The following is a 22,881-nucleotide window of genomic DNA, read 5'->3' as shown; positions in this document are numbered from 1 at the left end:
GGCTTCTGTCCTGAGCACTCACTGCTCTGGGCCCCAGGCTGCTTTAAAGGAGAGTGAGTGAGTTGGCAGCAACCTGAGTCAGGCAATTTGCATTTGCATAGTGGACCACAACCACCGGGACCTGTGGTGGGAGAGTAAGAAACTCTCAAGGAAATACCAGACAGTCTTTGTCAACCTAAAGCTTCTGGTAATGCCAGGCAGGCGTCACGCACCTCTCCTTCGCTCTGGACTGAAGGAAGCCACCTTACCTTCACTGTCCTGCCAGTTCCAAACACTCCCCACCTCAGTGCCTTCTCTTTCCTTGTAACCATGGCTCTCCAGCTGCAAGGGAAGGTATTTTGGTTTCTTTTCTACTGCTATGACAAAACACTATGACCTGACCAAGGCAGCTTATAGAACAGGGGTTCTCACCCTTCTAATGCTGCAACCCTTTAATACAGCTCCTCATGTTGTGGTAACTCCCCCTTTCCCCAACCATAACTTTATTGCATTGCTACTTCATAACTAATTTTGCCACTATTGTGAATCCTAATGTAAATATCTGATATGCAGGATATCTGATATGCGACCCCCATGAAAGGGTCTTTTATCCCCTAAAGGGGTCGTAACCCATGGGGTCGAGAGCCACTTTTATAAAAGAGTTCATTTGGGCTGACAGTTTCAGATGCTGAGCCCATGGCCACCATAGTGGGGAATCATGGCAGCAGACAGGCAGGCATGGTGCTGGAGCAGTATCTGAGAACTTATATCTTATCCACAGGCCTGAGACAGAGAGAGACCTAATGTGAAGTGGTATGGGTTTTTGAAGCTTCAAAGTCTACCCCTATGCCTCCTAATTCTTCCCAAATAGTTCCACCAACTTCAGATCAAGCATTCAAATGCATGAGCCTATTAGAGCCATTTTCATTCAAACTCCCCACAGAAAAGAACTCCTTTAGCTCCTCACCACATAGCTTGACTTCCTGGAGCAAATCATGAGGGAAGAGGAGATTTCCTGATCCAGGTGTTTGAAGAAGCTGCTGTTAGATTCTGACCCAAGTGTATGGTTCTTCTCTGCCCTATGTCTGCCCATGAGGGAAGGGCCTTGGTTAGAAAAGTGTCTTTCCTTGTGGCCATTATGGTCATTGTTTAAACAAAAATGAAGAAACTTGGAGCATAACTTAATAAGTCTACTTTCTAGACTTAGATAACTTAATAAGTCTACTTTCTAGACTTTCTTCTGAGTCACCAACTTGCTTGTAAGATGAACATGTGCCTTGGTCACTGTTATAGTGCTGGGAAGACACGCCAAGACTAAGGCAACTCTTACAGAGAAAGCATTAATGGGGGCTGGCTTACAGTATTAGAGGGTTATTCCATCATCATCGTCATGACAGGAAGCCTGTCCTTGTGCAGGTAGACACTGGGGCAGTACCTGAGAACCACATACTGATCTGTAAGCAGAGATGTCTGGGCTCCACATGGGCTTCTGAAACCTCAAAGCCCACCCCCAGTGACACACTTCCTCCAACAAGGCCACACCTCCTAATCCCTTTAATCCTTTTAAATAGTGCTACTCCCTGGTGACTATTCACATTCATGAGCATATGGAGGCCGTTCTTATTCAAACCACCACAGCCTGACACACTGGTGCTTGGCTGGTCTCCCAAGAGGATTCTTTCAGTTGTGAGAGTAACAGGAAGTGGTCACAAGAATTAAGAGGCTGGTTCTCGTTAGAAAAAAGAAAAAGGAAAAACCCCAAACTTTCTAATATCATTTTCTTTTCTCACTTGCCATTTGATTATCTGTTTTAGCCAGCATGGTGACACTAGTCAATTATTGCAGGTATTTCAGAGGCTGATGTGGAAGGAAGGCTTGACCTATGAATTCTAAACTAGCCTAGTGAGTCAGATGCTGTCTCAAAAAAAAAATTGTATTTTTTATCAGTTTGGAGGCATGATCTTTGACATGGCATTTGTATTAGTTGGCGTTCTGTCACCATGATGAGATACTTGAAAATCAATTTATAAGGTAGAAAGATTTATTTTGGCTCATAGTTTAAAAGTTCTTGTCCTTGGCCAGCTATTTCTGCTGCTTTTGGACTGTGGTGAAAACATTATTGTAGGGGCACAGGCTACTCATCTCATGGTGACCAGGAAGCTGAGGGGGAGGGCTAAGGGTCCCAGTAGTCCCTTTAAGGGTGCCATCCTCAATGACCTAACTTCCATTCACTAGTCTTCATCTGGTAGAGCTTCTACCACCTGCCAGTGGTGCTCCAGGCTGGAGACCAAGGCTTTTTAACACATGGGCATTTAAGGACTGTACTGGCTAGTTTTGTGTCAACTTGACACAAGCTGGAGTTATCACAGAGAAAGGAGCTTCAGTTGAGGAAATGCCTCCATGAGATCCAGCTGTAAGGCATTTTGTCAATTAGTGATCAAGGGGGAAGGGCCCCCTTGTGGGTGGGACCATCCCTGGGCTAGTAGTCTTGGGTTCTATAAGAGAGCAGGCTGATCAAGCCAGGGGAAGCAAACCAGTAAAGAACATCCCTCCATGGCCTCTGCATCAGCTCCTGCTTTCTAACCTGCTTGAGTTCCAGTTCTGATTTCCTTTGGTGATGAACAGCAGTATAGAAGTGTAAGCTGAATAAACCCTTTCTTCCCCAACTTGTTTCTTGATCATGATGTTTGTGCAGGAATAGAAACCCTGACTAAGACAGGGACATTTGAAATCTGAACTATAGTAAGTACCTCCCCCAGAGGAGCATTGAATAGAGGTGTTGACACAAAGCTCAAACTATCATGATAGTCTCTAAAGGGCATATTTGCCTTTCTTTCTTTCTTTCTTTCTTTCTTTCTTTCTTTCTTTCTTTCTTTCTTTCTTTCTTTCTTTCTTTCTTTCTTTCTTCTCTCTCTCTCTCTCTCCCTCCCTCCCTCCCTCCCTCCCTCCCTCCCTCCCTCCCTCCCTTCCTTTTTTTATTAAATTATCAGAACTTCAATTCAGAATGTTTTCTCTTAGGAGGTTGTATTTGCCAAAACATCCCATCACTCAAAGGACTGCTTTGACCAGTGATTTCATCAGGAGTTTAGGAAGAACAGAATTAATCATAGTCTTGGGATTTAAAGAGTGTCAATCTAGAGTGATGTCACCTGAGGTTCAAGAAGTCCAATAGACACAAACGAGACCAATAGACACAAATCAGGAAGTAGTAAATTCCTTAGGCTTGATTTTATTCCTTGACAAAGTTCTAGAACAATTTTTGTTTTGGAGCAATAGGGTCCTTGGTTAGGCTGGTCTTGAACTTGTGGGCTCAAGCCATAATCCTGCCTCTTGAGTAACTGAAATAAAGGTTACCATGTTGCATGCCCAGGATGTGCCAGACAGTATTCCAGAGGATCAGAATGCAGACAAAAATACCTTCCCCAAAGTTTATATCCCAGTGCGGTAAAATAACACAGGAATAAAGTATTTGGTGTACTATAATGTGTTAGAATATTCTATAATATGTGCTACTGAAAAATGAAAATGTTCAACATAAGGAATACGGGGAGGTTGGAATTTTGATTCCAAGATGATATTTGATGTCATGCATGTGGATGTTGGGACAGATGGTACAGCCAGTTCAAAGGCCCTGGAGCAGGAGTAGGGTTGCAATATAATATCTGCCAGCATGGATGCTACTGTAGTTGGGCAGGGTACACTCATCAGGGAGAGCTAAGGGAGGACTGGGAGGCTGGCTCGATTTATTGGGTAGAGTGGGGATTGACTAGAGGGTTTCACAGAGAGACACAACATGATCCTACTTATGTGTTAAAAAGATGACTCTGGCTCTTGACTGGAGAACAGATGGTTGGAGGCAGGATGGTCTGGTTATAACAAACGACTACTTGAGTGGAAACAGTGCTCACTCCAACTGGGGTGGTAGCAGAGGACGTGTGGGAGATTCAAGGCTTGTGTTGGAGGCCAAGAAAATTGGATTTCCCCAAAAATTGTACGTTGGGTCTGAGAAACACCGAGAAGTAGTACACTATGTTTTTTGGTCTGAGGGGTTAGGTGATGAAAAATATAGCTGAGTTAAACAACAATGTCATGATAATGTGTTCATAAGTAAAAACTTGGAAGATAAAAATACCTTGGCCAGACATGGCAGCTTAAATCTCTAAGTCCAGCACTTAAGAGGTTCAGGTAAACAAATTGCCATGAGTTCAAAGTCAGCTTAGCCTACTTAGTGAATTCAAGACTTGAATGAGCTGCAGTGTAAAACCTTGTCTTAAAACAATAGTAACAAAACCAAAAATGCCCTTTTCTGCAGAATACAATAGTACTTAAGAGAGTAAACACTGAGAGTATTGCTCTTGGGACAGTTATTAAAGTCTCCAGAGGAGTACCTAGGGGCAAGTGTGTAGAAACTGCAGCACCAGAGAAGCAAAGTTTGGGCCCTAGTGAGGATGCAGATTGTTGCCCAATTGGATCCAGGACAGCTTCAGAGGGCCTCTGCCTCAGGTGATGACCATTTTGCAGACTTTTCTCTGGATCTCCAGTCTTCAAAGACTACCCTGTGGACTTTAAACTTGTCAGCTCTTAAAATTTTTTGAGGTGACTTCTTAAAACCAAGCCCTCCTGACATACACGTCTTATTGATTCTCCCTCGCTAGAGAGAACTTACATACATGGCACTGTTCCTCTGTGTTCATATATACGCATGCTGCTTCTGAGGCTAAGTGGAGAGGCACTGTTTTGTTGGTCCAGAGAATAATTTACAGTAACAATATTTTTAGTTTTGAGTGAGTGAGTTTATTAAATAAGGCAGCCAGCTGGAGTTTCCCAGTAGAGACAGTCTGGGGCAGAGCAGGTAAGGCTTCCAAGTTTTGATATCTTTGGGATTTTTGTTTGTTTGTTTTTAAAAAGCCAGCAGAGGGCCGGGCGTGGTGGCGCACACCTTTAATCCCAGCACTTGGGAGGCAGAGGCAGGCGGATTTCTGAGTTCGAGGCCAGCCTGGTCTACAAAGTGAGTGCCAGGACAGCCAGGGCTATACAGAGAAACCCTGTCTCGAAAAACCAAAAAAAAAAAAAAAAAAAAAAAAAAAAAAAAAAAAAAAAGCCAGCAGAAAGGTAATGTTATTGATTTGGGGACTTAGAAATGTCTAGCAAAAATTCAGGGGAGAAGTTGAGGCAGTCAGCTGGAGTTCTCAAGTAAGATTTGGCCAAACTTTCAGTTTTTCTTTCTCATAGTAGGCACAATATTATGAGATAAATATTATTAAGACCCATTGCAAATAGCTCACCTTCTGCTGGTCCTCAAGGACACCAAGTTTTAACTTTCTATTGTTTTCAGAGCTTCTCCCACTTACGACAGGGAAAGCAGGGCAGTCCATCCCCAGACTTTGAAACATGAAGCAGGTGGACAACTCCTCCTGTGGAACTAGCTTCTCACTGAGTTCCAATAACATATGACAGCTTGTTAATAGAATACATGCAGGCACACAGGAAGGCATTTAATAAGCCAGTTGCTCCTAAAAAAAAAACCCTGATATTTATAGATAACAAAGGCAGGCCACCACCAAGTGCCTCTTTGCCAGTGATATCATGTCTGGGACAGCTCACACTTTCTTTGGTGGATTTGGGTTAGGGGTAGTCTGTCCCTATCCCCTTGGGTGCACACCCTTCTAAGGAGGCCAGACTTGCATTATGGGTAGAATCTCACAGTGAATTCCCTGCTTCACCCCTCTCAGTCTTTCCCTCTCCCCTGGTAGTTTAAAAATGTGTTTGGACTTTCTTTTTTTTTTTTTTTTTAAGATTTATTTATTTATTATTTGTAAGTACACTGTAGCTGTCCTCAGATACTCCAGAAGAGGGCATCAGATTTCGTTATGGATGGTTGTGAGCCACCATGTGGCTGCTGGGATTTGAACTCGGGACCTTCGGAAGAGCAGTCGGCGCTCTTAACCACCGAGCCATCTTGCCAGCCCATGTTTGGACTTTCAAGAAATTCAAAAGATTCCTGAAGCGGGCTGGTGAGATGGCTCAGTGGGTAAGAGCACCCGACTGCTCTCCCGAAGGTCTAGAGTTCAAATCCCAGCAACCACATGGTGGCTCACAACCATCCGTAACAAGATCTGACTCCCTCTTCTGGAGTGTCTGAAGACAGCTACAGTGTACTTACATATAATCAATAAATAAATATTTAAAAAAAAAAAAAGATTCCTGAAGGTACTTAGGTTGACTACCACATGGTTTTGGTGAATTGGTTGGTTATTTTTTAATTGATAAGAGTTAATTAGTTTTAATTTTTTTTTATGGGGCTGGGGAGGTGGCTCAGGGGTTGAGAGTGCACAGTGCTTTTGCAGAGGACCTGGGATCGATTCCTAGCACCTTTATCAGGGGGCTCACAACCTCCTATAACTTAAATGTCAGAGGATCCAATGTTGTTTTTGTTCTCTATGTATACCTACATTCATATATACATACATATAATTAAAATTATTAAAATAAAATCTTAAAATGTTATCTATCTATCTATCTATCTATCTATCTATCTATCTACCTATCTATCTATGGTGTGTGTGTGTATGTGTGTGTATTTGACTGTGTGGAGGTCAGAAGGCAACTTGTGAGAATTATTCTCTTGTTCTGTCATGTGGATTCCTGGAATCAGACTCTGGTAGTCAGGCTTGATGGCAGTATCTTTACCCATGGAATCATCCCTCTGGCCCACGTAGTTTATTTTTGAGACTCAAGTAGAAAATGAATTTAAATGGGAACTAGAATGTTGATGGGGTGAGGTGGGAGATGTTCAGGACTTAACTGTTCTGTCCTGTAGCTTTGGGGGGCATTTGAGGATTCAGATCTTCTGAGGACAGATCCACTTCTCCCTGCAGAGAGGCCCACTCTGTAGCCTGACTGTAGAGCTGCAAAGGTGACCCACCCTGCACCAAGATCAGGCTGAAAGTGCTGCTCCTGCCTGGGAGTAATGGTGAGTAATGGCAGAAGCTGCGGTGAGGATCAGGATGGCTGTGCCAGGGAGCATGGGAGTGGTGGATGCATGAGAGTCAACCTAAGGAGGCTTTGAGTGGATGGCCTCTGAGGGGATATAAAGGCCCTGTGGTTGGTGGTGACTTTATCTGAAGCTCTGACTTCCCTATATGGCCTGTCAGGGCATACTCCACTGCAGTTGTTGCTGGAGTGTTCGTTGGCACTACAGGTTAATGAAGGAGAGAGATAAGGTGTGCAAGGGAAAGAGGTGACTTTATTTGAAAACTCCATTGGGTTGTGAGCTGATCTAGGAGCGTATGGTTTATGGAAGGGATGATAGGCGCTAGCACGCTGGTGGATATTTCCTCATCGGCACAAGGTTCCAGGGCTGTGAACGAATGTTGTCCGTCTCAATTGTTTAATTACAAGAACTCTCCAGTTCTGCACATATCAGCAAATAAACAATGATTGCTTTGGTTTTTTTGATCAAACTGCCTACATACCTGACATGGTATGATGGGCAGGCTAATAGGAGAAGCTGCCCAGAGTAGAAAGACAAGCGCTAGGTTGTGTTAAAAATAGAGTGCTTAATTCTTGGCTTTGGGATTTCTACTAAAGGAGGTTCAGTCATCTTTGCTACAACTCCAGTTCTCCCATTTTGTGGTGTGGGAGACTGAGGTCTGTAGAAACTTCCTGAGGTCGCCTCAGAGATCTAACCAAGGGATGGCAGTAACAACCTGGCCATGACAAGTAAGTGTTAGACCAATGGAATAAATCAAGGTTCTAGCTCAGGCCAGGTCACCAAGTATCTGTGCGAGCTTGGGCCAGTCAGTCTTGTTATCTCTCAATTTTCTCATTTCTGTTTTGTTTACTCTAGTCTATGCATTGGACATACATGAAGTCTCTTTATTAAACAACTCACTGAGTGTAGCTGTCAACCCCATTTTTTTTTTTTTTTTTTTTTTTTGAGACAGGGTTTCTCTGTAGACCTGGCTGTCCTGGAACTTACTTTGTAGACCAGGCTGGCCTCGAACTCAGAAATCCGCCTGCCTCTGCCTCCCAAGTGCTGGGATTAAAGGCATGCGCCACCACGCCCGGTGTCACCCCCATTTTAAAGATGAAAAAGTGGAGGTACAGAGTGAAGACATGCAACAAACCCAAGCAGTTTGATCCCCCAATTTTGGCCTTTCATCATCGTGCTTGGTCGCTTTGATACACTGGCTTTCAATTTTGGTAAAGGGTCCACCAGAGTTTCCTTAAAACTCGTCCTTGTACTAGGCCACAAAGATTTGCTGATTTGTTTTTATGAGAAAAAAAGGAAAAACTAGAAAGAAAGAGGGAAGGACTCTGTGATGGTCAGCTTTAAGTGTCAACTTGACAGAACCTAGACTCTCCTGGGAAGTGACAGTCAGGGTGGTGGTTTGAATAGGAAAGGCCCCCATGAACATGTATTTGAATGTTTAGGGAGTAGCTTTAGGAGGCATGGCCTTGTTGGAGCCCTCTTGGGGGTGGGCTTTGAGGTCCAGCTGCTCAAGACAGGCTAACTGGCTCTCTCTGCTGCTGTCTGTAGATCACGATGTAGAACCCAGGGCTCCTCCAGCATCATGTCTGCCTGCCTGCCTCCACGCTTCCTGCCGTGATGATAATGGACTAAATCTCTGAACCTGTCAGCCAGTCCTAATTAAATGTTTTCCGTCATAAGAGATCATGGTGTCTCTTCATAGCAATAAAATTCTAACTAAGACAGTCAGCGAGAGATTGTCTACCTAGGGGTTGGCCTGTGGGCACATCTGTGGTAGATTGTCTCAATGAAGTTCATTGATATGGGATGATATGGCCTGCTGTGAGCAACGCCATTTCTCAGGCAGGGGGGTCCTGAAACGTTTAAGAGTGGCAGGATCCAGCTGAGGGCAGGAGAGCAAGTGAGTAGATATGCAGTTCTCTCTCTGCTCTTGAATGTGTTGTGACCTGCTGCCTTGAGTTCCTGCTTTGACTTCTCTGCCGTGGTGGACTATAACCAAGAATTGTAAGTTAGATAAACTCTATGTCCCTTAAGTTTCTTTTTTGTCAGAATATTTTGTCACAGCAACAGGAATGAAACTAGAACAGAAACTACAGAGTGAATGGCATGAGAAATTTCATTGACCAATTACAATGCACGGCTTCATTTGGGTTCTGTTTCAAACAAAGATCCTTCTCTCTGCTGTGACCCCACTCTGGCTCTCAGGGAACCTCTGCTCTCACCTCCACCACCGCTGGCTGTGTTTGCCCAGCCCTGCGCCTGGCTCCTTCTATGAAAGCATCGTTTCTCTATTCTTCTGACTCTACAATTCTGGAGTAACCTGTGCTCACCAGCCATAGCACAGCATTTTAATAGCCAGAGGAGTTGATTTAGGAACAGGTGCTGGACTCAAGCCAAGTCCATCAGCGCCAGAAAAGAACTTGTTCTAAAGCTGGATCTGCTGGCAGGAGCATGTAATACCAGCTACTTGGGAGGCTGAGACATGAGGATCCCAAGTTCAGGCCCAGTGTAGGCCACAGTGTGAGCTTAAGGCTAGCCTGGGCAACTTAGTGAGATTCTGTCTCAAAATTAACACACACACACACACACATACACACACACTTTGGGGTGTTGCTCAGTAGCAGAGTGCTTGACTAACATGCGTAAGACTCTGGCCTCAATCCTTAGTACCACAAAACCAAGTCTTGGTATTGTTGTGTGAGTGACTGGAAAGGAAGCATGCATTTTGCCTTTGGACTTGAAAGTGATCAGGAGACACGGAAAGGAGAGACAGCTTGATTGACAAGTGGAGGGATGCTAGATCCTGATGCTTGAACATCTACATCCAGCCGTACTTGAAGCTATCCTCACTGTACTGTGTGTGTTTTACTGAAGCAGGTTGAAAAACATCACCGTGGAAGTCTGTAGTAGCGAGTAACCAAGAGTGAGACTCAGCTGTTGAAAGGCAGAAAAGAGAAGATGCAAGCTTATATTTCGGTATTTCTAGATCATGGATATTTTATTGTTCCCTGCATCCCTTCAGAGAGCTCAGAGAAGCTACGGCCGAGACAGACGCCCCAATAGCATGCCTGTAAGGTGGCGAGGTGACATCACCCGGTGCTCAGACAGATACAGATTGTGGTAATGAGTAACTGTGGGCTTTCTTCCTCCTCCTCACGCCAGGATGACAGCACATTCCTTTTCACAGGAATAGAATGGCTGAAGTTTGGCCTGTAGGACATCGAGAACATTCATTCAACAACTCAATCTCTCAAACCTCTGGGTCTAGCATTGTAGATCAGAGCAGACAATAATGAGATTTTTCTTTACTATTTTTGTTCTGCCAGCTGTGAGGCCCTGAGGCAGGTTACTATTTTTTCCTGTTCAGTTTTCTTAGCCATGGAATCTGAGTGAGTGATGGCAGGCCCCATCTTACAGGGTTATTGTGAGGTAAGTGAGTAGATGTGCTGAATCAGAGACTGGCATCTTGTAACTGTTAGCTGTCATTACTACTGAACTCTCTCTCAAACAAGCATTTCCTCTTGATCATAGGTGTCTGATGGAAATTACAGGAAGGGCAGAAACGTAAGGATTTTCAGAAATGGCGATCCGTTCTATGAAGCAAGAACAGGCAATGCTGGTCAATGACTGAGACTTTACGGTCGTTTTCTGGGTTGTCTGCGACATTGAGCAGGCTGAAAGCTGTGTGTGAATGTTCTGCACAGGGTTGGGTTCTCTTAGGTGACTAGTTAAAACCTTATGGCACAGACATTGGTTGCTGAAAAATCTCAATAGTTAAGCCGGTACTGCTTTGGGAAAGCCCCTTGAAATTTCCAGGTGTCACTGGAAATAGTAATTCAGGACTTGAATGCCACACCCTGGGGTCATGGTAAAGGAAATGACCATAAGTAACCCCCATTTTTTCCACAGATAAAATGATTTAGATTTTAGTGTGTAGAACGCTTTTCTCAGTCTGTTTTCTGTTACTATAACAGAATGCATGGAACCGGATAATTTCATAAAGAAAAGAGGTTTTACTAAGTTCATGGTTCTGGACTGGAGAGTTCAAAATCTGGTAGTGTCAGGGTTTCTATTCCTGCACAAACATCATGACCAAGAAGCAAGTTGGGGAGGAAAGGGTTTATTCAACTTACACTTCCACATTGCTGTTCATCACCAAAGGACGTCAGGACTGAAACTCAAGCAGGTCAGGAAGCAGGAGCTGATGCAGAGGCCATGGAGGGATGTTCCTTACTGGCTTGCTTCCCCTGGCTTGCTCAGCTTGTTTTCTTATAGAACCCAAGACTACCAGCCCAAAGATGGCACCACCCACAATGGGCTGGGCTCTCTCCCCCCTCTTGATCACTAATTGAGGAAATGTCCCACAGCTGGATCTCATGGAGGCATTTCCTCAACTGAAGCTCCTTTCTCTGTGATAACTCCAGCTTGTGTCAAGTTGACACACAAAATCAGCCAGTACAGGTAGCTAGCTGCATTCTGGGGAGAGCCTTATGCTGTACCATTCCAGCTGTGTAGCCCAGCAGTACTTCACAGTGTTAAAACATCTACAATTGAAATAATCCCCAGCAGGCTTCATTTTTATTGAATTATGTATTGAGTATACTTTATTTCTATGCCTGTCTCGCAAGGTATTCATTATGGATTTCTGTGGTTGGCATCTTGTATAGACTATATACCTCATTCTTTATTGAATAAAAATACCGTCTTATGAAGCACAGGCCTTTACCTGTTGAGTCAGATGTGATGTCACCTTTCAAATGCATATGGTCGGCCACAAGGATCTGTGGGAGTTCTCTGACACAGATCTGTCGGGAACTCCTCTGCTGTCAACTGACCACAAACCACAGGTCTGGTTGGTTGTTTAGCAAGTGACTCAATACTCTTGAGTGCTCCAAGGAGCCAGACTATGAGCTGCCACTGTTCCAGAGTGAGATACGGCACTTCTTTCAGAACGACAATTCTTACACTGCTCCATTCACGAGAAAATCCATCACTGACTGAATCAAACTGTGCTTCGTGACATCGTTGATCTACATTCTGCTGAGAGTTCACTTGAAAACCAGTCTGCGAGCCACATTTTGAGCAGCGTTATTTATATTTTATGAGATTGGATGAGTGAAACAATTATATCCAAAATGAATTTAAACGGCATGTAAGAGTTGGGGTGGAAGGATGGAGGAAAGATTCTCCACAAAAACAAAGTAAAATCCTCTTTAAGTGGGACCATATTCTTCGCCCACTTTCAGTTGCCACAAGACGGGGAAGATGTTTTTAAGGTACAATCTCCCTGATCATGTTTCTCAAGACTGCTATCAGTCCTCAATACTGCCATCAGCTCCTGCATGTGTTTCCTCCTCTTGTTTTTTTCCTCTGGTTCTGGTCTTTTCCAGTATTTCTGTGATGGAATTTAAAAGAGAAAAACATTATGTGGAAAGTGCATTGTATGTTTTGGGCTTTACACAGCTTTCTCTTGTATTGTCTGCTTTGTCGATGCTCAGAGAACTTCAGGTTGGTGGGAAGAGGTAATTCATTGTAAATCACTGTCTCTCATCACATCTCTATTTAATCCCTCACTTGGACCCCTGAAAAGGTGTGATCGGTCTTGCAGGTAATAGATTAAGACAAATGGAATCAAACACGTGCCCTGTGAGGGGCTGGAGGACTGAATACTCTATCTTTGCTAGAGGTAATAACACAGCTATATGTGCTATGCAATTATTTGGCGGTGCATGTTTTCCCATCCCCATTAAGAATCAGAAATGTTCATATGGAATGAAGAATAATATATACAGTCTTACCCTGAGGCTATTCATACTGTCGCTTGTTACAATGTTACAATGAAAAGATTTACACTGTGAATTCTAAACAAAATTATATAATTGAGAATATGGACGAGGTGAATCTAATGAGATAAACAAGGAATATAAACTTCATATGCTAGTGCATGCCTATAATCTTAGTACTCAGAAGGCTGAGGCAGGAGGGTCACATGTTCTAGGCCAGCATGGGCCACATAGTGAGCCTTGCCTTAAAAGAAGGCTGAGGTATGGCTCAGTGGATAAGAACACATATGGCTCTTGTAGCATCTGAATCAGGCAGCTCACCACTGCCTGTAACTTCAGTTCTCGAGGCTCTGCCATCCTCTTCTGGATTCCACAGACACCTGCGCTTATGTGCGCTCCCTCTGTCACAAACACATAAATGTTTTCTAACAAAGCATCAAGTAAACTCTCTTCAAGGCATCCATTAAGTATAAGTGCTATAAAGGGTGAGGCAGAGCCATGTTACACTCAAGAGGCACCGTGATCTGGGGCATGCCAGGACATCTCCCTGAAGTAAAAGACAAACTGTTACATTTGCACACTCTTGCTATTCTTGGCTCAAAGGCAGTGTCTTTCACATCTAGTAATACTGTTCCTTCCCAAATATCGGGGAACTGAAGAGCTGACAGTTTTGAGATGCCAGAAAGCAAGCCAGTTTACACTGTGCTAAAAGCCAGGCTGATACAAGGTCTTTTTATTTTTCCCAGGCCATTTTGCTGAATCAAGGTATAAAAAAACCCACAACACATTATTAGACAAAATTTTTATTTTTCAAATAAATGGCTTTCATTTTTCAATTATTTCTGTTAAGAATTTTACTTTTAAAAACTAAAACTGTATTCAATATTTTCATCTTTTCTCAAATTACGACTTATATAATTATAGCTACCTTTAGCAACAAAGTTTATTTTCTGAAGTTTAAACTTGATATGGAGAAGAAAATGCCACATCAAGTCCTTCGTACCTTCTTTGGCATTCAAGGGTGTTTCAGGGTCTAGAGACCAGTCTATGTTTAAAAACTAGAGCTCTTGGGTCAGCTTTGTTTGCCTGAGGACTTCTAGATAGGTCATGATTTAGCTTTACGTCGTCGTCGTCATCATCATCATCTTTGATTTTTCAGGACAGGATTTCTCTGTGTAGCCCTGACTGTCTCATAGAGATCTACCTGCCTGTGCCTCTAAGCCCTGGAGTGCTGGGATCAAAGGCATTCACCATCACCACCCAGGGTAGCTTTACTATATAAGCAGCTGTTCTTCCCTGGAAGACCTAGGCTGCAATCTCTGAGTGGAGGACTGAGGTAGGGACTATGTTTAGGCATTTAGGTGTCAGGTGGCAGGGATCCTATCCTAAGTCTGATTTCTACTGGTTCTCTGGAGGAGTAAAGAGCAAATGGGTTCTTACTGATATTTCTCCCAGTTACCAGTTTCTCAGTGATACTAGACCTAGTGAAAGAGAGGACAAAGACTTGAGCTCAGCAAGATGGAAGCAGCAGAGTGACTGTAACTGTAACTGGGCAGAATCTGGACCCTTCCTTTGGAGAGTCTTGCAGGGGTGCTCTATCGCAGGCAGCCAGGGGAGGGCGAGTCTGCAGACTCTGCTGCAGCCTTCCCTTTCAGTTACTCCATCACCAACTTTAATGTCCACACTCACAGAGGGGCTGGGGGCTTAGAATCTACCCTTACTTCCTGTGGGAAGTATAGAGTACCCTGTGACTTAGGCATTACATAGGGAAAAGAAATGACAGGCAGGCAATTAAAATCAAAGTCTCTTTTAGAGGGAAGATTTACAGTCCCACATGAAAATTAAATATCCTTAACACAAAAATCTTCAACTAACCATATAGGTATGACACTAACATGAAACAAAGTTACAAAACATGAAAGTGATTTAATAAAACGATGACACAATTGCTACACATATTCTGGTGACTATGCACAGGTCTCTGAACAAGGTTCATTCACAGACCTGTGCTTGGCATGGGGTGGGGCTTTGGGCAATTTTTTTTTTTTTTTTTTTTGGTTTTTCGAGACAGGGTTTCTCTGTATAGCCCTGGCTGTATAGTCCTGGAACTCACTTTGTAGACCAGGCTGGCCTTGAACTCAGAAATCCCCCTGCCTCTGCTTCCCGAGTGCTGGGATTAAAGGTGTGTGTCACCATGCCCGGCTTGGGCAATACTTTTTAAGACAGTATTTATGATTCTTAACTTCAGTTAATTTTTCACATTTGGCTCAATCAGTAAATAGCTAAGACTTTTCTTTTATCTATTTGGTAAGAAGTTTCAAAGCATCTCTTTTGAATGTCTGTTTCTCTAGGAAGTTAATTACTGCCATGGGACAATTCTCTGCTTCTATTTCTATGGCAAGGCCTGTACATTTAAAAAACTTTTCCTTATGTTTTCTTACATTTTATATTCCTTGTTTTACACACTCCTACTCTGGCGCTTACAGCTGTTTTTTATGGTTTACATCAGACTGGTCCCGGTGTGGAGGAATGGCACACTGTACCCGACAACCAGCACCCTGTCAGCAGTCTCCTTTAATTGCCTCTTAACTTAAAAGGCAGTACGTCTTTACCGTGCGTTATTCTCAGGGCCAGTGCTACCGAGGGCCTTATTAAAAAGAATGCTCTGTAGTATGACTAATAACTAAAGCACCTTGGGGTGGGTACAAGATGAACATGTGTTGTAAACAAATTCTGCTTTATAGTAAGATATTTACAATTAGAATCACAAGCTACTGTAAAGCATATACAAGTAAACATGCGTTGTTCTTTCTAATTGCCAGAACTTAATGTGGCCAACTTGATATAGTTCCTTACTTTTGTGAGATTTAACTACCTTGGAGTAGTGACCCAGCACTGGTTTAGGTCTGTAAAAGCATAATTGTCACAAGTCACACAAGAGCATGACCACACCAGCTTTCTGCACATCTTTAACACGCTTTTGGCTTCCATAATGCTGTCGGTGCTGACCTGCTTGAGTGGCGGTGTGGGAGAATCTTCTAAGAAGCACTGCCATGTCAACTGCAGATGAAGCATATAAGAAATGACTTCACAAACTACAGCCTCCTGCTGTGCTTTCATGACAGCACTCCCAACAGAAAGCACCCAGCCTATTGGCTGTTTCCTGGCTGATCAGACTTTCATCCTTTAGTTCCATGATTGTCTTCCTCAGTGACTTTTGAAAGTGTTTTTCTCGGTCCAAAACATTCCGTAGGCTTTCCTTGGTATTTTCCAGCTCGATGATCACACGGTCTAGCTTATGCTTAAGCTTCTTTGGGCTGTCCATAACACTGTAGCTATGTTCCTGAAGTAGAAGCGCCAGGGTTTGAATAAGTTAAGTGGTCAGACAGAAGCTTAGCATGAAGTTTCAGCTATTTCTTCATTTACAATTCTTAGAGGAGATCATTAGAGGGTTAACAAACACAGGACAAGATAGCAAGTGGAAGGGATATTACGGTGCCCGAGGCTCAGCCTGAGTGAGGAGCGTGGAGCACTGCTCATGGGGAACACTTCTCATTTGGCCGTTCCTGCCTGCTATGAGCACTGCACTTGCAAAACCCACACGGCTTTCGCTCCTTAAGTACAGCACTGACAAAAAGTTTATATCTATCAAATTCATTTTACTTTTTTTCTCCCAACACAGGGTCTCATGTCAAGAATGTTTGGAAAGGACTCTACGGACTGAGCTACATCCCCGGCTCCAAGACAGACAATGTGCTTTTTACATGTTCATATGAAAATAGGGAAAATAACACTGACCTAGAAAGAGCCTATAAACTATTTTTATAAAGTGACTCAATATTAAAATTACTGCAGAGGACTTTTGCTTCTAGGCAAGTTGAAGTAAAAGACTGGATTGATACTACATGAACCAATGTGTGGTCCAAAGACCTAAAACATGTTTGAGGATAATGTCTGTGAGAGAAAGCTTCACAGACAGATGGGAGGAGACAGAGTGAGTCCTGGGACCACCCTAGTTTATGAGCTTGGAAGAGCTTGTAGACCCTACTGCAAGGATGAGAAAGCAATGCGGAGTGTGGTATTAAAGAGCAAGGAGATTATGCAAAACACGTGGGAAACCAAGGAGGCCGTTTTGTTTTTCTAATTTTATGTATGTGTGCAATGTGTGTGTGCATGCGGGGACTGACGTCCAGAATCATCCTCTATTGCTGGTCTCTTTTTTTACTGAGGCAAGGTCTGTCCATCAAATCCAGAGCATGCTGACTGACATGGCTAATGCTGCTCGCCAGCTTGCTCTGGGGATCTTGTGTCTGCCTTGTGAAGATGGGATGACCACATTTATAACCACTGGGCCATCTCCCCTACCCTGAATAATAAACTAAATAACCCAAGGGTTGAAAACCAAACTGAACAGAATCTGAAAATATGAAAGACAAAAAAAAAAAAAAAATAGAACTTATTGTGGAATGTAATACTTAGAGAGTAATTAATACCATTGAATGCCTAGCCTAGAAAGATAAAAGTCTTAACAATGGCATCAGCTCTCACCTTAACTAGAAAAGAATATTTGACTCAAATAAGTAGAAAAATTATAACATATGAGCACAACTTAGGGAAGCATAAAAGAAAACGAATAAAAGCTGCATGCTATAACAAGATCAAGAAACTTGTTAACCCTTCAGGCATACTAACTGGCAATGTAAACGACCAGAAACAAAGGAGAAGCAAGGAGTCTGCAAAAGGATCGACGAGGAGATGGGGTTAAATGCCTTATGCTAATAAATATTCTAACTGTGAAGAAATGGACAAATTCCTTGGAAGATGGAAGCTACTATTTTTTCCTTCAACAAACAACAAACCACAGAACTTCACTAAAGTCTATCAAATATTTATAAAAGAAATTTATCATTCTACATAAACCATTTCCCAGAAAAGTGGAATGTCAGCAATACTTTCTTACTTTTTTTTTTTTTTCTGTTTTTTTTTTTTTTTTTTTTTCCGAGACGGGATTTCTTACTTTGTAGACCAGGCTGGCCTAGAACTCAGAAATCCTCCTGCCTCTGCCTCCAGAGTGCTGGGATTAAAGGCGTGCGCCACCACTCCTGGCCTTACTTTTTTTTTTTTAAATGTTAGTATTATTCTGATGTTGATGCCAGACAAATGAAACATTAAAGAAGGGGTGGGGGTACCCTATAGGCGAAATATAACCCTCAAGCATCCAAAGAAAGATTAAACAAAAATTTGCAAAAATACATAAAAAGGAGGATGCGTTATAAAGCAAGGGTCATTCCTGGAATAAAAGGTTAGCTGAGCAGTTGAGAAGTCATAGACATATTAACTTATACAAGAAACATAGCACTGGTAGATAGAACAAAGCCTGGCTATCGGCTCTCAGTACTTCTCTCCATCCTGCTCTGGAGGTTCAAGGTAGTTCAGTAAAGCAAGGAAAGCCATGGAAGACCTTTACAGTAGGAAGGAAGAATTAGAACTGTCCTTAAGCACGATGTTCTATGTGGAAAATCTGATGGCCTTAAAAATTAAAGCCATCATAATTAATATTTGAGTTCAGCATGTTGGTCAGATGAGTGACATTTCCATCTTCTAGGAGCAGATGAAGTAAGAGCATTTATAACAGCCAGCACACAGGTAAAATTTAGGGGGACAAACCTGACCAAGCACTACCCGAGTGCTGAAATCTATAAAGCAATGCTGAGAACTGAAACACATGGAAACACTCAAGTTCATGTTCAAAGGCTTCGTGTCATCCTTGAAATCTCAGTAGTTCCCAAGGGTGTCTACAGAGGCAACAGCAAACTGGTGAAAAGTCAGCATGGTTTTTGGTAGAATTTTACAAAGTGATTTTAAATTCATATAGAAATGCAAGGACTCTATAATAGCCAAAACACCTTGAAAAACTAAAAGAGTAGACTAATAGTCCTTGACTTTAACAATTATTCCAAAGCTGCAGGAAAACAGTTTCCTTTCAATACCTGGTATTATATGAACAAGCAATTTATGAATAAGAAAATACAAGCTTCAGTACTCTGTATTATATGTGATTGTTTTTCAAGAAAACCTAAAGATACAGCCAATTTTTAGTTACATATTTCCATGTAGAAAATATAATACTTAAAGGGAAGAATTATTTTATGGGCAGAGTAATTCTTGCAAAAGCATTCTTCAAATGAAGTATGTAACCAAGTGATTACCTGCTCCTATACTGCTCCTGCATGAATTCAAATGACAGTGTCACGGGAAGCACACTGATTTGGAAACATAATTCTATATTAAAGAACCTCCCACCAACGAGCCTACATTTTGTTTTTCATTGTGATTCTTACACATTTAACCCTAGTGGAGAGTCCATATTTACCTTAAAATAACGAACTCAGCATTTAGCTCAGTAAATACTTTTACTTACAAAAACGAACTGGGGTTGGAATTCTTCAGTGCAGGAGGCACCAACAAGCTGGTGGCCACGGTGGGTGATGGGAAGGGTTTTGAGAAGGAAGTTTTTTCTACAGTGAAGTTTTTCTCTTTTCTCCTGTTAGGGACAGTTAATAAAAACCATTCATTACTATATCTGCTCTTACAGTTCCATTCCTTCCTAACTCTGTGAAGCACCATGCTTCTGGTCATGGGGACTGCTGCAGTAGTCAGTAGCTTCCACTCTCTTTACTTTAACAGAGCATCCATCCCTAGGGCTCGTCTATAAACATAACATTTCCTTAAGAAGGAGAAGAGGAGTGAAAACCAGACAGGCCACTCACTACCAGCTGAGAAAAAAATGGCAGGAGAGGACCTGACTAGTCACACTCCACAGCTCCTGATGAAAATGCACTCTCAGATATAATACACCATGAGAGCCACCAAGGGCAAAGGAGCCAGGTCCCTGCATCGTCACTAACAGAGCAGAGCCCAGCTGGGTCTGCTACGCAGCCCTTCTGTTTTCCTTTTCTAACCTCATCTCTCTCATTCTTTTTCTGTTCTTATCCTTTTTTTTTTTTTGGTTTTTATTTTTGCGGCTTTACTTGGTCCTGTTTGCAGTTTGCTCTTGAGTTTGTTTTGTTTTGAGACAGGGTTTCTCTGTGCAGCCCTGGCTATGCTGGATCTCGATCTGTAGACCAGGCTGGTCTTGAACTCAGAGAGCTGCCTGCCTCTGCCTCCCAAGTGCTGGGATTAAAGGTGTGCGTCACCACTGCCCAACTTGAGCTCTTGAGTTCTTAACAACTACCAATTTGATAACTTCAGTTCAATCTGTTTTTTAGATACCAGCTCTTGAGTTAAAACAAATTTTCTACACCGGTCTACTTACCTGAACCCTGGTAATGTATATTTATGAGAGGCTATTGGCCAAATTCTCCTGCTATGCATCATGAAAGCTAAAGCTAGTTTATGAAAACTCACAGAAGCCGGGCAGTGGTGGCACATGCCTTTAATCCCAGCACTTGGGAGGCAGAGGCAGGAGGATTTCTGAGTTCAAGGCTAGCCTGGTCTACAGAGTGAGTTCCAGGGCAGCCAGGGCTACACAGAGAAACCCTGTCTTGAAAAACAAACAAACAAACAAACAAACAAACAAACAAAAAACCCTCACAGAACATGCTTCAAACGAAGCAAGCAGCACACTCGAATGATCACATGGGTGCTGAAGGGGCTTCAGAATTGTCACGGGAATGAGTGCTCATAGCTCTTAACAAACCTGTAAGTGATATGGAGATTCAAAGATAGAAGGGATGGCTCCTGCTTTCAGCTTAGTGTTTGGAGTGCTTCTGTCAAAGTCTGTCTTCTTGAAGTGTCTTGAACACAGCACATCTCCTTTTTTAGGCTTCCAAATGCTTGCAGTATTCACATCTAGTCTTTTCATGGCTAATACCCACTTTCTTTTGATGTTTTCATCTGTGGGGAATCTACAAAACAGTAAGAATATATTTTAAAACTATATATGTGTGTGTATGTATATATATATAGTATATGTTTTAAATACTATTGATATATTCAAACTGAAATATTTCAGAAATCATGATTCCTGCTTATATAACAAATTAAAAAAAACTACATGTTTATGTATCTGTGTGTGTGTATGGACATGCACAAAAGCATTCGACAGCATCTGTAGTATAGATTAGAGGGCAATTTTTGGGAATTCACTCTCTTTCTGTCATATGGTTCCTGGTTATTGACCTTAGGTCATTAGGCTTTGTGACAACTGCCTTTACCCGCTAAGACATTCTGTTGGCCTCATAGCTCAGTTTTAATACCCAGATTTTTCTGCCAACATTCTTCATACATATGGCCTTTATTTAAATTTTTATAGTAGCACCTGAATGTTTCAGTGGACATTTAGCCTGTAGCAAGATTTGCAATTACAGGTTTTTCTTTCTCTACAGAAGTTGAAGAATACCTTTGGCCTTTCCCTTTCTGAGGTGATACCCAGAATCTGTCTTCAATCAATAGGAGGGCCTCTTATACTTCCTCCTTTCTGTCAAACCTGAAAATAACTTGCATAGCAACTCATACTAGCAGATCTAAAAATGCTTTATGAACTCATGCAGAGAACAGCTGGCGTGTCTACGGTTCTGGAGCTACAATTATTTTGACATATACAGGAGGCAATAATCAGACTTCTCAACATTTCTAAGCTAGGTCAATATTGTTTTGGGATATGGTAGCACATAGGTTCTTTTTATTTCCCTGCCTAGTAAAGTAACTAGATCTTTCCCTAATAACAGTGCTTCACAAAAGCTGCGGAAGTCCTAAGTATGCTTATTAAATCCCATTAGACCCTTCCTAGGGTGTCACAGGAATGGCTAAACACTAAATTAGAATCCTCAAACTTACACAGCTAAATAATCCTTGGTCTGAATATGTAGTTTACAGTGAATCACTCTGCCTCATCTATTTCTAAAAAGAAGGTATGGGTATTTGGACAGAGAGCCCTCAGTTAGATGGTGATGGACATATGAACAGTAGTGACCGTAACAGAGATTGCAAACATTAGCAAAGACGAGCCTGACAATTTGTGCGTGGGGGTATTTTATTTTTGGTGGTGGTGCCATCTGGTCTTTCATTCCTTGGCACTTGAAACTTGCACATTATAAAGGGACCATTGTCAGTTCAAATTTAACAAGGTTATTTTAAAAAGACTGGGAACAAAAGCTTGTAACCACAGACTCAGGTAGAATCATTTTTAGTAAAAAGTTAAAAGTATCTGGCTTGAGTACAGCAAAGTCTTACACATGAAATGTCAGTCCTTTTAACTTGGAATTTGGTAAACAGCGAGAGGCACATCCAATGGCCGAGCAACCTTTCACCATGATTTTAGCAACTCCTAACAGAACTGGAAGAGAATTAAAACGAGTTAGTAACTCCAGGGCTAAGCTAAAGGCATCTCCTCCCGGACAATTGCCCTCCCTCTCCCGGATCCCAACACCTGAAGTTTTGCTGATAAAATGCTCTAAGTCTTGGTATTTTGTAAGAGTAGACATAAAGTTATGCACCTTGAGGTCTGAGATTCCAACTCTGCAGGCTTCTTTATTTCTCTCATGTTCTTACGGGCCAGATATTTCTCTCCCACAGGTCTGGTGCACACAAACTCCTGCTGGCGTACTGTTTGTTATTCAACTTTCAGCTCGAGCGTCTCCTTCCCCAGGGACACCACACACGACTGTCCTTCCAGGATCGCTCCAAGTTGTGACCTCATCTACTGCCGTGGCGTTCTCCCCCTCCCCATCTGTGAGTTCCACGGGGGCGTGGCGTGGCTGCTTGTTTTTCACTTTGCGTTCTCAAGTCCTGGGTGGGTGACAGTGCAATCTCTTCTAAAGGAGAGACCAGGACAGCCGCCGACACTCGGAGCTGCGCGCGCAGCCGCCGAGCCCCGCCCCCTATCGGAGCAGCCGCGGGAGGGGCCGCTCCTCACCGGCGGCCCAGGGCGGCTCGCAGCAGCGCCCGCCAGATGTCGCAGCGATCCCCTTCGCCCCGCAATCAGGGCTGGCAGCGATGCCGGGGCTGGGGAAGAAGAGCCAGCCTAAGACTTATTACCGTTAGCAGTGACGACAGCGATTAACGTCGACGACGGACTAAGCGTCTCACTTGGCTTTCACCCCTTACACCAGGGACCGGAAATCC

The 22,881-nt window shown here is 42.8% G+C and overlaps 1 protein-coding gene across 5 annotated transcripts; it reads right to left on the bottom strand.

Annotated features, from left to right (window-relative positions):
* Positions 1 to 9,695: 9,695 nt before the first annotated feature.
* Thap6 (THAP domain containing 6) lies at positions 9,696 to 22,878 on the bottom strand. Of its 5 annotated transcripts, none has more exons than XR_003836708.2 (6): positions 22,254 to 22,878; positions 21,991 to 22,093; positions 20,456 to 20,663; positions 19,178 to 19,300; positions 11,700 to 12,368; positions 9,696 to 10,183 (listed from the first exon to the last, which is right to left on the bottom strand). XR_003836708.2 is itself a non-coding variant. In XM_021162503.1 (5 exons), exons 2-5 carry the CDS (start codon positions 22,068 to 22,070, stop codon positions 12,216 to 12,218), a joined length of 564 nt encoding a protein of 187 aa, XP_021018162.1. In that variant the 5' UTR covers positions 22,071 to 22,093; positions 22,254 to 22,878; the 3' UTR covers positions 11,487 to 12,215. The 5 variants fall into 5 exon arrangements, 3 of the variants coding, with proteins under 3 accessions (XP_021018162.1, XP_021018160.1, XP_029333306.1); XR_002377934.3 differs by lacking the exon at positions 9,696 to 10,183 and adding an exon at positions 15,766 to 16,099 and having other exon boundaries at positions 12,236 to 12,368; XM_021162503.1 differs by lacking the exon at positions 9,696 to 10,183 and having other exon boundaries at positions 11,487 to 12,368.
* Between the last annotated feature and the right edge of the window lie 3 nt (positions 22,879 to 22,881).

The sequence above is a fragment of the Mus caroli genome, unplaced genomic scaffold, assembly GCF_978045245.1.
Source record: "Mus caroli unplaced genomic scaffold, Mus_caroli_1 scaffold_4, whole genome shotgun sequence".
NCBI lineage: Eukaryota > Metazoa > Chordata > Mammalia > Rodentia > Muridae > Mus > Mus caroli.
The sequence above is the reverse complement of the archived record's forward strand: the minus strand, read 5'-3'. Positions and strand labels throughout refer to the sequence as shown.